This window comes from Piliocolobus tephrosceles, chromosome 15 (assembly GCF_002776525.5).
Source record: "Piliocolobus tephrosceles isolate RC106 chromosome 15, ASM277652v3, whole genome shotgun sequence".
In the NCBI taxonomy this organism is placed as follows: Eukaryota; Metazoa; Chordata; class Mammalia; order Primates; family Cercopithecidae; genus Piliocolobus; species Piliocolobus tephrosceles.
This window is the reverse complement of record NC_045448.1, coordinates 20,720,118-20,732,664: the sequence shown is the minus strand read 5'-3', so window position 1 is coordinate 20,732,664 and position 12,547 is coordinate 20,720,118. Positions and strand designations below refer to the sequence as shown.

The 12,547-nt window shown below is 54.6% G+C and overlaps 1 protein-coding gene across 2 annotated transcripts in view; it reads right to left on the bottom strand.

Moving 5' to 3' along the window:
* Window positions 1-12,547, bottom strand: part of ADCY3 (adenylate cyclase 3) — a 105,549-nt gene that overhangs the window by 3,215 nt on the left and 89,787 nt on the right. The window contains exons 10-19 of one of the 2 annotated variants that reach the window (XM_023229957.2): window positions 12,123-12,265; window positions 11,814-11,975; window positions 9,247-9,334; window positions 7,924-8,040; window positions 5,450-5,709; window positions 5,093-5,155; window positions 3,555-3,636; window positions 1,935-2,093; window positions 782-928; window positions 90-209 (exon numbers count right to left, since the gene is read on the bottom strand). In XM_023229957.2, coding sequence (XP_023085725.1) covers window positions 90-209; window positions 782-928; window positions 1,935-2,093; window positions 3,555-3,636; window positions 5,093-5,155; window positions 5,450-5,709; window positions 7,924-8,040; window positions 9,247-9,334; window positions 11,814-11,975; window positions 12,123-12,265 — 1,341 coding nt within the window. The remainder of the gene's footprint in view (window positions 1-89; window positions 210-781; window positions 929-1,934; window positions 2,094-3,554; window positions 3,637-5,092; window positions 5,156-5,449; window positions 5,710-7,923; window positions 8,041-9,246; window positions 9,335-11,813; window positions 11,976-12,122; window positions 12,266-12,547) is intronic. The other variant, XM_031934163.1, reaches the window with a different exon arrangement.

Here is a 12,547-nt window from a genome sequence, read left to right as displayed (position 1 = left end):
TTCTTGTTTCCCGCATGCTAGGTCTGGGCTGCCAATCTCTTGCTTGGGGGCAGAGCCTCATCCCCTCTCTGGCTATTGGGGTTAGCTACCTTGTTGGAGCTGGCAAAGCCATTGGTGTTGACATCAGGGGTGACTCCTGAAGCCGCCATATACGTGCTGCCAATGGTTTTGATCTTGGTGATCACCCGGAACTTGGGATTGTCCAGGAGCTGAGACCAGGATTCAGAAAAGAAATGTCAGCAGTCAAGGCAGATGAATGACCCAACCCAGTGACAGATGTACCTGTTTACAAGGACCCCACTAAACCCAAGAGGCACTTTCCTATCACAGTTGTTATTTAGTCTACCGCTCATCTGCCACGTGATCCTGGGAGAACTTCCTGACGTTCTGGGCCTCAATTTCCACCACCTCAACACTGACATAAAATCACCAGTCTCCTAGGGGGGCTGCATCTGTGTGGAAAAGCATTCTCCCTGGTATACAGGTTACCCAATCAATGCTGACCGGCTCTGAATTTGAGGAGAGGGTCCCAGGACAGAGGTCTCCACATGTTGCTTGGCCAGTCCTTACCCTGTGAGCCTGTGGGTGAGTTCCCGGGCTCCCACCTCCCCTCCCCTTCCCCAGCCCAGTAGTTCCAGGTGGCTGCAGAAGTCTGTGTATTGCGGAAGGGGCTTATCTGGGATGGTGGAGCCGGTTTCTCTGGCCTCTGCAGCCTATCCTAGGATGTGATGTGGAGTGAGCTGGCTTCATCGCCAGAGTGCGGGGCGGGGTGGGGACTCACAGAGTCAAAATCTGAGATGATTTCATTGAGGAAACGCAGACACTCAATACCGCCATTGTTGATGCTTTCCTCTGTGTAGAAGTCAGCAAAGTTGGGCAGGGAGGCAAACATGACTCCAATCTCATCATACGTCTGGCTGTACAGCTCCTAAAAAGAGGCAGGGCCGACTGGGTGATGTGCTGGAGAAATGCATCTCTCTTCCACACACGACATGTGTACTCAGCTTTTTGTATTCACACATCAGTTAGATTATCCCAGCCTTTTTTTTTTTTTTTTTTTTTTAAAGAGTCTGAGTCTTGCTATGTTTCGCAGCCTGGAGTGCAGTGGCAATAAACAAGCACGATTAGGTACAATTGAAGTGCACTGCGGCCTCAAACCCCAGGTATCTGGGACCACAGGCACATGCCACCGTGCCCAGCTGTAGATTATCCCAGCTCTGAATAATTTAAAAATTGCTCATTGCTACTTTTTTTTTTTTTTTTTCTCTTGAGAGACAGAGTCTTGCTGCGTCGCCCAGGCTGGAGTAGAGTAGCACAATCTCAGCTCACTGCAACCTCCACTTCCGGGTTCAAGTGATTCTCCTGTCTCAGTTTCCCAAGTAGCTGGGACGACAGGTGTGCACCACCACATCCAGTTAATTTTTGTATTTTTAGTAGAGACAGGGTTTCACTATATGTTGCCCAGGCTGGTCTCAAACTCCTGACCTCAGGTGATCCACTGACCTCGGCCTCCCAAAGTGCTGGGATTACAGGCGTGAGCCACTGTGCCTGGCCACTACTTTGAATCAATTTTAAAACAGCTTCTCTAGTTCCTCTAACAGCCCCAGCTGTGAGGAAGAGGGTACTGTGGAGTTGGGAACCACTTTGGTGAAGTTCACAGGCAACAGAAAGGTGTGCTCTAGAGAAAAGTCTTGTCTTCTGACACATGGCCTCAGAGCTGTATGGCCCACATCACCATGCCTACAGCAGTGCCCTTTACGAGAGGCTGGAGAAACTCCTCTTTTGCTTATATTGTGTTTGCTGTTTAGGTTCAGCCCTACCTGGCCCCCAGTCCCCCGTCCCTGAGAAGGCCTGGGCCCAGGGGGGTTCCCTGAAAGAAAGAACAGATGGAGACACATGGCCTCATGGTTCCAGGCTGAGGCCACACCCCTCACCTCATCTCTCTTCTTGGACCCCAGGAAATGGCGTGCCACGTGCTCAGGCAACATGTTGGTGACCAAGGCCTCGTTCCAGCGTCGCATCTCATAGACACGTTCCTTCTGGTCGTGGACCTCAATCTTCCACAAGAAAAGCGTCCGTGCCAGTTTTTCTACCTACAGACACAGACAAGGCGAGGCATGTGCTCTGAGCTGGCCACTGGATAGAAGGATGAAAAACGGGAACAGCCAGGCATGGTGGTTCATGCCTGTAATCCCAGCACTTTGGGAGGCCGAGGCAGGTGGATCACCTGAGGTCAGGAGTTCAAGACCAGCCTGGTCAATATGGTGAAACCCTGTCCCTACTAAAAATACAAAAATTAACCGGGCATGGTGGCGGGCACCTGTAATCCCAGCTACTCGGGAGGCTGAGGCAGGAGAATCACTTGAACCCAGGAGGCAGAGGTTGCAGTGAGCCAAGATTGCACCACTGGACTCCAGCCTGGGCGACAGAGTAAGACTCAGTCTCAAAAAAAGAAGAAAAACAGGAACATGAATAGAGGAGCTCCCCTTGGAAAGGCTGGAGGGAAGATGGCTAAATGGCAAGGGAAGTAAGACCCTGCAAGGATGCCTCCTCATCAAAAGGCCACCCAATAGTGCGGTGCAGTTCCCAGACCCATAGTTACAGCAGATATCCAGGAGGCCTTCTGGGACCTAATTTCAGCTGCAGGTCTGTCTCGTGGAGGTGGCAGCAGTGGGGATCTCCCAGCCCAGAGGGGAGTCCCCTTTCTAAGCAGGCACTATTTGGATGAGAAGTGGCTTGGGAAGGCTGTACTCCCCTGGAAAGTCACTAGGGGGCACTTAAGCTAACAGGATCTTTCTCCTCTCTCTCCCTCCCTTTTCCTCTGTTGTCAGGTTGGTGGGGAGGGGGGGGGGGGGGGCCCCTTGTCCCCCCGGGGGGGGGGGGGGGGGGGGGCCCCGGCCCCCGGGGCCCCCCCCCCCCCGGGCTGAGGCACCCCCCCTCCCCCCCCCCCCCCCCCCCCCCCGCCCCAAGTAGCTGGCATTACAGGCGCGGGCCACCATGCCTGGCTAATTTTTGTACTTTTTAGTAGAGACGGGGTTTCACCATGTTGCCCAGGCTGGTCTCAGACTCCTGGAATCAAGTGATCCTCCACCTCAGCCTCCCAAAATGAGCCACTGCACCCAGCCTTCTCTTTTCCTTTTAACCCAACAGAAAGTCCATCAGCTCCCTTCCCCTTCTCTTCCGGCTCCGTGGTCAGTTGTGCTAATGTCCCTCAGCGCCATGGGGAGTGCAGGGGCCATGAGCCCCTGGCCTAGGGGATAGAGATTTGATTCAAGATGTTTGTGCCTTCGCTCTGTCCCCTCCTACCCTCACTCCCATGCTTCCTTCCTCATCCTGGAGGGGGTCGGATGGAAGAGGTGCGGCACTGTCTTCCTGTGTGACTGAGGAAGGAGCCTGAATATAGAAAAGGCGGAGGCCTGACCAGGCTCACGTGTGGGGCTGGGTAAAGGGAAGCCACAGTCCTTAGGAGCTTGGTCTCTTAGGTCCCGGGGCTGCTTCTCAGGAGGCCCTGTGGGTTGTGGGCACCGAGCGGGGATCGTGCAGGCGGCACTCACGTGGCGGGAGAAGTAGTAGAAGCTCAGCATCATGAGGAACACCATCACCATCATGGAGTACTTGGAAGGCACCAGGGGCAGCCTGCCGGGCAGAGCGCATGCAACTGAAAGGGCCTCCCGGAGGGGGCCCGATTCCCTCTGACTAGACGGTGCTGCTTCCTGCCAACCCAGCCCCAGAGCTCACCCCAGCTCCTTAGGCCCTTTCACATCAAGTCAGGCGCCCCCTGGGCAGTAAAGCTTTCTTAACTCACTGGCCTCTTCTCCAACAGCCAGGCAACCCCTGGCCCCTCCTGGCTACACCTGGTATTTACATCAGGGCTGCTCCCCAGGTGTTTAAGAAACACTGCATTGCCTGACTGATCACAGAGGTAGCTACGACCATGCAGGAATTTGCAGAAGAGACATCAGTGATGGGATTTCATAGCCATGGGACTGGGGTACAATCTCACCATGGCTTTTTATGTCGTTCGTCCATATTTTTATGTGGAGCTGTGGTTAGTTTCCATTACTGTATGGTATTTCACTGCATGAATATACCAGTTATGTATCCATTTCCTGTTGATGTCAGTTGGGTTGTTTTCATTTGTTTCGAGGGAGGGGGTATGTCTATTACGAACAGTGCCGCTTTGGATATTCTCATACATATATCCTGGGACATGAGTATGTGCATGAATTTCTCTAAGATACATATATATATATACACATATACACGTCTGCGTGGGCGTGTATGTAGGAGTGGAATTGCTGGGACACAGGTTTATTTTCAGCCTTACTAAATAGATCAAAATATTTTCTAACGTGCCTGTACTAACTCATACTCCCATCAGGAGTGTAAGAGTTACAGCTGTACTTGATATTGTCAGACTTACCTGGACCAGTACATGTGTGATGGTATTTCATTATTTCATTAGGGTGTGACTGGCATTTCCTTGATTACTTGAGTGACATTTATTAGTGGCCATTTAGAGTTCTTTTGTGAAGGGCTATGCAGGTCTTACCCCTCTTCTATTAGGTCATCTTTTTATTTCTAAACTTTCTTGAAGGTCTAATTCAAGTCATTGAGTCATAAAATTTTAAAACCTTGGCACTGGCAGGGACCTTAGAGAACTTCTGCTTCAGTATCCTCCTCAAGAGATGAAACTGCCACTCATGGAAACTGACCTGCCTGTGACCCACAGAGAATTACTGCCTGCTGCAGGCTCAGAAGCCAGGTCTAAATCCAAAGCGTGTTCCTTCCTCCCTCATTTTCCTGCTGCTTGTCTGTCCTGTCAGCCAGTTACATGCAGCTGCCATCCACCTGGCAGTTCCTTCCCTCCTCACTGCCCTTCACGCAGAGGCCTGGATGTCCCAGTCCCTATCAGAATCATCCTGCCTCTGCTGCAGCCCTCCTGGAGGAACCCATGCCAGCTCCTCTAACCTGCATGTGCTAGGTCACGTGCCTCCTGGAGGGTGAGATCACAGGGCTTGGGCCTGTTGTATTCCTGTCTCTAGAAGAGGGACTGTGAGCGCAGGCCAGGAGGGGAAGCCATGGCCCTTACCCGTCAGTGCCGTTGAGCCCAGGGGTGAATCCCTGCATCTTCTCTAAGGTCACCATAGGTAAGCTGCTGGACAGATAACAGCACGGTCAGGCCCCATCTGGGAACAAGAGCCTGATGCCCAGCCAGACTCCAGGGTATCCCAAGTCCTCCACTCAGGGAGAACGGGAAGAATCTATTCCCAGGTCCTAGCCAATCAGTGATGCGTCTGTGAGCGGCCAGGAACTCTGGCTCTTGAACAAGCCTCTGAGGACCCCTAGTGGCAGAAAGCCACCTCAGCACAGGCCCATGGGCTCAACTGAGGACTTTGCGGGTGGGAAGAAGGAGACAATACAGATCCCCGGTCGCGCTTCATCTTACTCATGCTCCCGAAAACGCCTGTGATCGTATTCATCGAAGACGGGGCGCCAGGCGTAGAGGTTGATGGCGGCCACGGCGCCCGTGACGAGCAGCATGAGCGTGAGCTTCACCATGTGGCTGACCTGCACCAGCATGATGGTGGCGATGAGAGACAGCACGGCCACGTAGTTGTAATACTTGGGGTTCTCCAGGCAGCCGCCCTCCGTCTCCATCCCTGCTGTCGCGTTGCTGGGTCCTGTGTAGTACTGGAGACAGCTGAGCTGGAGGCCAGGATGGCAGGAGGGGACACACGTTCAAGAGAACAGCAGGTGCTGGTCACAGAGAGCTGTGCATGGCAGTGTGCGCTCAGCTGCCACCTCCCATGGCTCCCCCAGAAACACCGGGAAAGATGGGGAAATTTACCAGGGACTAATCATACAAAAGTTAGTAACTGCAGCTAAGAGCCTTGCTGTTGCCTCATTTGACATTCACAAAAACACTCGAGTATTTTTAGTACTGTGCCTGTTGTACAGAAAACTCAGGCCAGATTTTCCCAAACACAATTAGCAAGCAGAAAAGCCAGAAGTAGGAGCCAAGTCTTTAGGCTTCAAATCAAACATGTTCTTCCCCACATCACACTGTTGCTTCAGGAGGTACCACGGGGCCATGAGCTCCACTCACAGCCTCCCCGTGATGACAGCTAGGCTCTGCCCAAATCCTTCCACTGGGGGGACACTCTGCCTTCTGGAGTCTTCACTGGTTCTGCTACTGGGCAGATGCGGCCGGGAGAAAGTGTATCCACAATCAGAATCAACCCCACGTTTTTGTAACTTTCACCCAAGGGGGCTTATCTTGCTTGCGCGATTCCTGGCATATCTATATTCTATCATGAGCAGTTGTTGCACCTCCCTAAGCTTTTCACTCCTCCATGAGTGACAGCATCTCTAGGTGTCCTGTACAGTGTCCAGGACCCTGTGCAGTGGTGACCCCCACACCTGGGTGCCAGGTTCCAGGCGTATTGTGACATGCAGGGGGCCTGGGGCTTCCCTTCCCTGGGTAGTGCGCACCAGCAACCCCTGGCCAAGGTAGGCTCTGGAGCCCCTAACTCCTCATTCCAATTGGACTTTTTTTTTTTTTTTTTTTTGAGATGGAGTCTCGCTCTGTCGCCCAGGCCGGAGTGCAGTGGTGTGTTCTTGGCTCACCGCAACCTCCACCTCCCAGGTTCAAGCGATTCTCCTGCCTCAGCTGCCCAAATAACTGGAATTATGGGTGCGTGCCACTGTGCCTGGCTAATTCTTTTATTTTTAGTAGAGATGGGGTTTCACCATGTTGGCCAGGCTGGTCTCGAACTCCTGACCTCAAGTGATCCGCCCGCCTCAGCCTCCCAAAGTGCTGGAATTACAAGCATGAGCCACCACACCCGGCCAACATTGGACTTCTGATTAGCTGCAGCCCTGGAGCTTTTTCACTTATACCACTGCCGGAATAAGTCTCCATGCCGGTTGTGTAACTGTGCTCCAATTGTTAAAATGCAACAATAACATTAAATTAGATAAAAAGGAAGAGAGTGTATATGGTACTTTGACAATTAGAGGAGGCCATGACAACTGACAAGAGAACATCGATGACAGCTCCAGACGTGTAGTGCTCAATACGTGCCCAGTGGTTCTAAACCAATAGATCTGGGCTTCCAACTCCTGTCCCTTCTCCCTAAGAAAGCATTTGGCTGCCCCCTCAGGGAGGAAGAACACACAGGACTGGGACTTAGAACTGCCTCCATTCTGGACTCTGTCACTTCCTGGCTGTGTGACCTAGAGCAAGTTAATTATTATTTATTTACTTTTTTGAGACAGAGTCTCACTCTTCGCACAGTTTGGAATGTAGTGGCTCAATCTCAGCTCACTGCAACCTCTGCCTCCTGGGTTCAAGCGATTCTCCTGCCTCAGCCTCCCAAGTAGCTGGGATTACAGGTGCGCACCACCATGCCTGGCTAATTTTTGTATTTTTAGTAGAGATGGGGTTTCACCATGTTGGCCAGGCCGGTCTCGAACTCCTGACCTCGTGATGTACTCGCCTCAGCCTCCCAAAGTGCTGGGATTACAGGCGTGAGTCACCGTGCCTGGCTGATTACTCTTTTTGAGCGTTCGTTTCTCCATATGAAACTGCAGATACTAGTACAACTGCTCAGGACTTTTTCACAGATTAAATGAATCAACATATATAAGGCACCCAGCACAGGCCTGGGCACATGGAACTGGGCTCTTGGACTCTGGGAGAAGAGTTTCAAGGAAACAAGTCCATCCCAGAGGATCCCTGGATGACAGGGACAAGACTCCTTCCACTAGGCAGGGATGATGTGTTTGGGAACCTAAGAGCCACTCCAAAGCTCCATGACGGTGGAGGGACGGATTGAGAAACTGCTCGTGTGACCCAAACAGAAGCCCTTCTCCACTGAGAATAGGGGCGTCCCTTCAACAAGGACAGCAGGAGCTCACCATGTCCACGACATTTGCCATCACCAGGATGAAGATGGCGAGCATGGCCCAGGTGTTCCTGGCCCAGCGGGTCCGGTCAATCCAAGTTGAGAAGGCCACAAGCTTCTTAGGAAAGGCCTAGAAGGAATGGAATTTCAAGGGCCATGAGCCTTTGCCAGCCCTTTCTCCTGCAGACGTGACTGCCAGCAACTCAGGCTACTCCCATATTCCAGTTCCAGGAGCCTCAAAAGGGGCTGTGCCTGGGAGTCGCCCGACAGCTGACAAAGGGGCAGAGCTGAGAAGAGGGCATGGGAGTTCTGGCGCTGTGTCGGACCTCCTCCATGTGCCTGTGCAACAGCACAGCTTCCAGGGCGCAGCCCTCTCCACAGCACATGCGGTGACGAGGCGAGGCCAGGGCACAGAACCGTTTTCAGGGCTGCTCGTCTCTGGTCAGCTACTCCTGCCTGTCCTGGCTCCAAGTGACCTGGCGAGTCACCTGTGAGATTCATGTTCCTAAACACTGCTTTACCTTTGTCATTCTGATAATAAAAAAACTTCTGTTTGGTACCCCAGTGCCGTATGGGATAAAGTTTTAATCCTTTTAGTCTGGCTTCTTTTTTTTTTTTTTTTTTGAGACGGAGTCTCGCACTGTTGCCCAGGCTAGAGTGCAGTGGCCGGATCTCAGCTCACTGCAAGCTCCGCCTCCCGGGTTTACACCATTCTCCTGCCTCAGCCTCCCGAGTAGCTGGGACCACAGGCGCCCGCCACCTCACCCGGCTAGATTTTTGTATTTTTTTTTTAGTAGAGACGGGGTTTCACTGTATTAGCCAGGATGGTCTCGATCTCCTGACCTCGTGATCCACCCGTCTCGGCCTCCCAAAGTGCTGGGATTACAGGCTTGAGCCACCGTGCCCAGCCTAGTCTGGCTTCTAAGGGCCTTCACAGTCAGGGCCAACCCACCTTCCAGCCGGCCCTCCAACTGCTTCTCTACCCAGGTTCCTCTTTACTCAGACCCTGCCATACTCATGTGTGCTGCAGCGCCACAGCCTGCCACAGCCCAGCCACGGCCCAACCAAGGCCCACCATCGGCCAGCCACGGCCCAGCCACGGCCTGCCACAGTCCACTATGGCCCAGCCCCGGCCTGCCACGGCCTGGTGGCCCAGCCAGAGGGAGTGCTCTGCTGATGGTGAATGAATGGATGGGCAAGTGCCTGGACCGTCCTAACAGAAGAGAGTCTGTGTGTCAGGATTTGACAGAAAGAATAACTCCATCACCACCCAGTTTTACAGGGAGTGCCACTCACTTCCAGAGGCTTCCAAGTTCAGCAGAAAAGTGCCTCTTACCCGGGGAAAGATGGCAGCCAGGGAGCAGATGGTCAGGATGAGGAGCAGAATCTCCCCCACCACGAAGGTCACATAGTTTGTCATTAGCCTGTGACAGAGAGAAGACAATTGGGAGGGGCCAGAGGGGACAGTGAGATGGGGTGAGGGGCTAGGAGAGGAAGGGACGGGGACAGGGGGCAGGGGACGGGCACAGGGGGCAGGGGATGGGGAGGCCCCTCGGCACAGCACGAGGCCATGCCTGTGCCTATACAGCTCCACGCGGTGCCAGGGAATTGCTGCTGCCTGCCGTGCAGAACAGGACAAAGGCCCTGATGAGAGGGGCCGCCAGCTGAGTGCTGGCCTGGGAACAGGCCACTCTCCAGCTGCAGCTGCTGCCTGGGACACTTCCCAGAGAGGGAACGACTCACAGGTGGCCTGGGCACAGCCCAGGATAAACTTGGGCAGGGATCTTAGGAATGCGCCCCTGCCATGTCTCTGCGCTAAAGGGACAGAGCACAGAGCAGCATCGGTCCCTTGCTGCCGGGGGCTGCTAAGAGTCCGCCTATGGCAGCCGCCCCCAGCTTCACAGGGGACACACTCTTAACACATCCGCCTTAACCGGAACTCCCGGAAACCTGCTCTCCATACCCTCTGCTCACACCCATCCCCATTTAACCCCTACCTGGAAGGTGCCCTTGCCAAGAGCCCCAGAAGCCTCCTGGTAGCTAAATCCACGTCCCATTTTCAGTCACCTCTCACCCCTCCTTGAGACACTTTTCTCACTTGGTATCTTGAGTCCCTGCTGGTACTTTTCCGTCCCTGCATCTGGACACACTGCCTTGAGCTCAGCGAGTCTCGTGTTACCGCACAGCCTGCATGCTGGCGACGCCAGGTTCACGTCTCCAACCCCACCCGCCCTCTGAACTCCAGATCATGGACTCTGGCCTCCTTGGCTTGTGGGCATTAAAAACTTCATGCGTCCCAAACCGAACTCCTGATCTTTGCGTCTGCCCTTTCGTCTTGCCACCTCGTCCCCATCTTAGTTAACGGCACCCCCGTCCTGCCAGTTGCTCAGACCAGAAGCCCAGGAGACGTCCTCAACTCCACACTCACGCCCCACGACCAATCTGCCGGCAAATCCTGTCAGTTCTGTCTCCAAAATACATTCAGCATCCATCCGTCAATCCAGAAAATTCAGAATCCAACCACTGATCCTCCTCTCTCCTCGGCCTGGCCTGGTTGCCACAGTGGCTTGTCTGGGTCACTGTCTGGTCTCCTCTGGTCTCACTGCTCCTGCTGTGCTCACTACGCGCTGTTCTCAGCAGAAGTGAGCCTCTCCGGGCATATGTCACGAGGACTCCTCTGCTCTCTTGTTCCGGCGGCCTCCTGTGTTAAGAGTGGAAGCTGGCGCCCTGCGGTGGCGTCTGAGGCCCCACGTCTCTGAGCTGGACTCCTGCTACTCTTCCAGTGGCCCCTGTTCCTGCTGCAATGCCTCCTCACTGTGCCTCCAGGGGCCAGGCCACTCCAGCCTCAGCACCTCTATCCGAAGCAGGTGTCCCCCAGATAGCAGAAGCCTCGCCCCTCACCTGCTTCCGGGCATTACTGAAATATTACCCTGCCAGCAAGGCCTGCTCTGATCCTCCCACATCAAAATGCAAACAAAGCAAAGCCCCCGGGCAGCATACCCACTTCCTTCCTTGCCTGCCCTGGATCTGCAACACTTACTCCTGCATGGATGCGTATTTTAATTGTTTAATTGCTTATGCCTACAGCTTCCCCTAGCAGAACCCAGGTTTCACGAGAGCGGGGTTTCTGTACGCCGCATCACTGCCATGGCCCCAGCCCCTGATCGCCGGACATGAAGCAGACAACCAATCAATACTCATGGAATCAGTGAATCTGAGCCTCACCACAGTCTTGAGTGTCAGCCGGGGCAGGGGTTGTTCTCCTCATGTCACAGATGAGGAAACAGATGGTGCCGGAGCCTGCAGTGGCCTGCACATGGTCACACCCCCACAATCTTAGATGGTGTGACCGAGCCCAAGGCTCCAGCAGGATTACAGTTTGTCAGGAGTAATCCTCTGTGACGGGGAATCCCCGATTGGCCGAGGGGAGAAAGGGAGAACGAGAGAGTGGTCATCACCCTCAGACAGGGCTTCACCGGCTGGGGACTCCAGGAGGCCCACCTTGCATTGGAGGGCCTGCTGCTGTGTTCGAGAGGGGTCAGCCTGTGCCCAGAGCCTAAAATCTATCTTTATCAAGATGAGCCAAGAAAGGGGCCAGGTCAGCCTTGGTGACTGAGGCTGATGCAGTGTCCCCAATCTTTGTCCCAAGAATCACTGTGGGCCCATCCAGCCAAGGTCTCCAGCCTTCTGATCCTGGCCAGATCCCCATTCTGATGCTAGGACTGCTCCAAAACCTGGGGCAACATACAGGAAGGAAACCCAGGGTGCCACCTAGCACTCTTGGAGCTCGTGGGGCCGTCCCAGTGGGGGTCAGGCTTGCTCCCCAGTGTCAGGCTCCCGCTGAGACACCTGCCTCCCCGCACCGCCGCAGCCGAGGAAACTTGTGGCCTTCCCCTCCCTCACCAGGGGTCGATGAGTATCTCAACCAGAGCCGTGCAGAGCAGGACGACGCAGGAGCAGCTGAAGGCAGCCCCACTCTGCTTCTCCTTCTCCACCGAGTAGCGGGTTTCCATCTCCGGGTCCATGAACCGCATGGACAGGATGAAGGTGTTTCTCTTCTTTACTCTGCAGTGGGAACAAGCCCCATGAATCCCAAATGCCACACCTGCCTCGGCCTAGCAGGGGGACCGTATTTGGGATGCCCGGTTTCCTGAATCCCTTGTCAGGGCCCGGGAGGAGCGGTGGGCCTGGACGCCTCCGGGTGGCGCTTACACTTGGGCAGACTCTCGCTCGAGCAGGGCCTCGTTGAGCAGCTGGTTGAGCTCGTGCTCGTCTTCCGAGGCATCCACCACTCGGTCAGCCAGGTCCTGCAGGCGCAGCCTCCGGCGCGGGTTGGGGAATGAGGGGTTGTCGGCCTGTGAGCCAGGGAGGCAGCGTGAGTGGGGGAGACGGGACCGAGTGGCGGGGAGGAGCTGAGAAAGACGGAGGTGGAGGAGGCAAGGAACCAAAGAGGGCATCTCGGAGGACCAATCCCTCCAGCTCTCAAGTCCCTTTCCGGGAAGTCTTCCCCCTGCTCCCGTGTGGCTCCATGTGGCCTGGGTCTACACCCAATGCTCCAGGCCTTCTTGGCTCCCTGGGCCCCACCAGAGCTCTGCAGGGAGGGTCGCGAATGACAGCATTGTAGGGAGCAGCCTCTG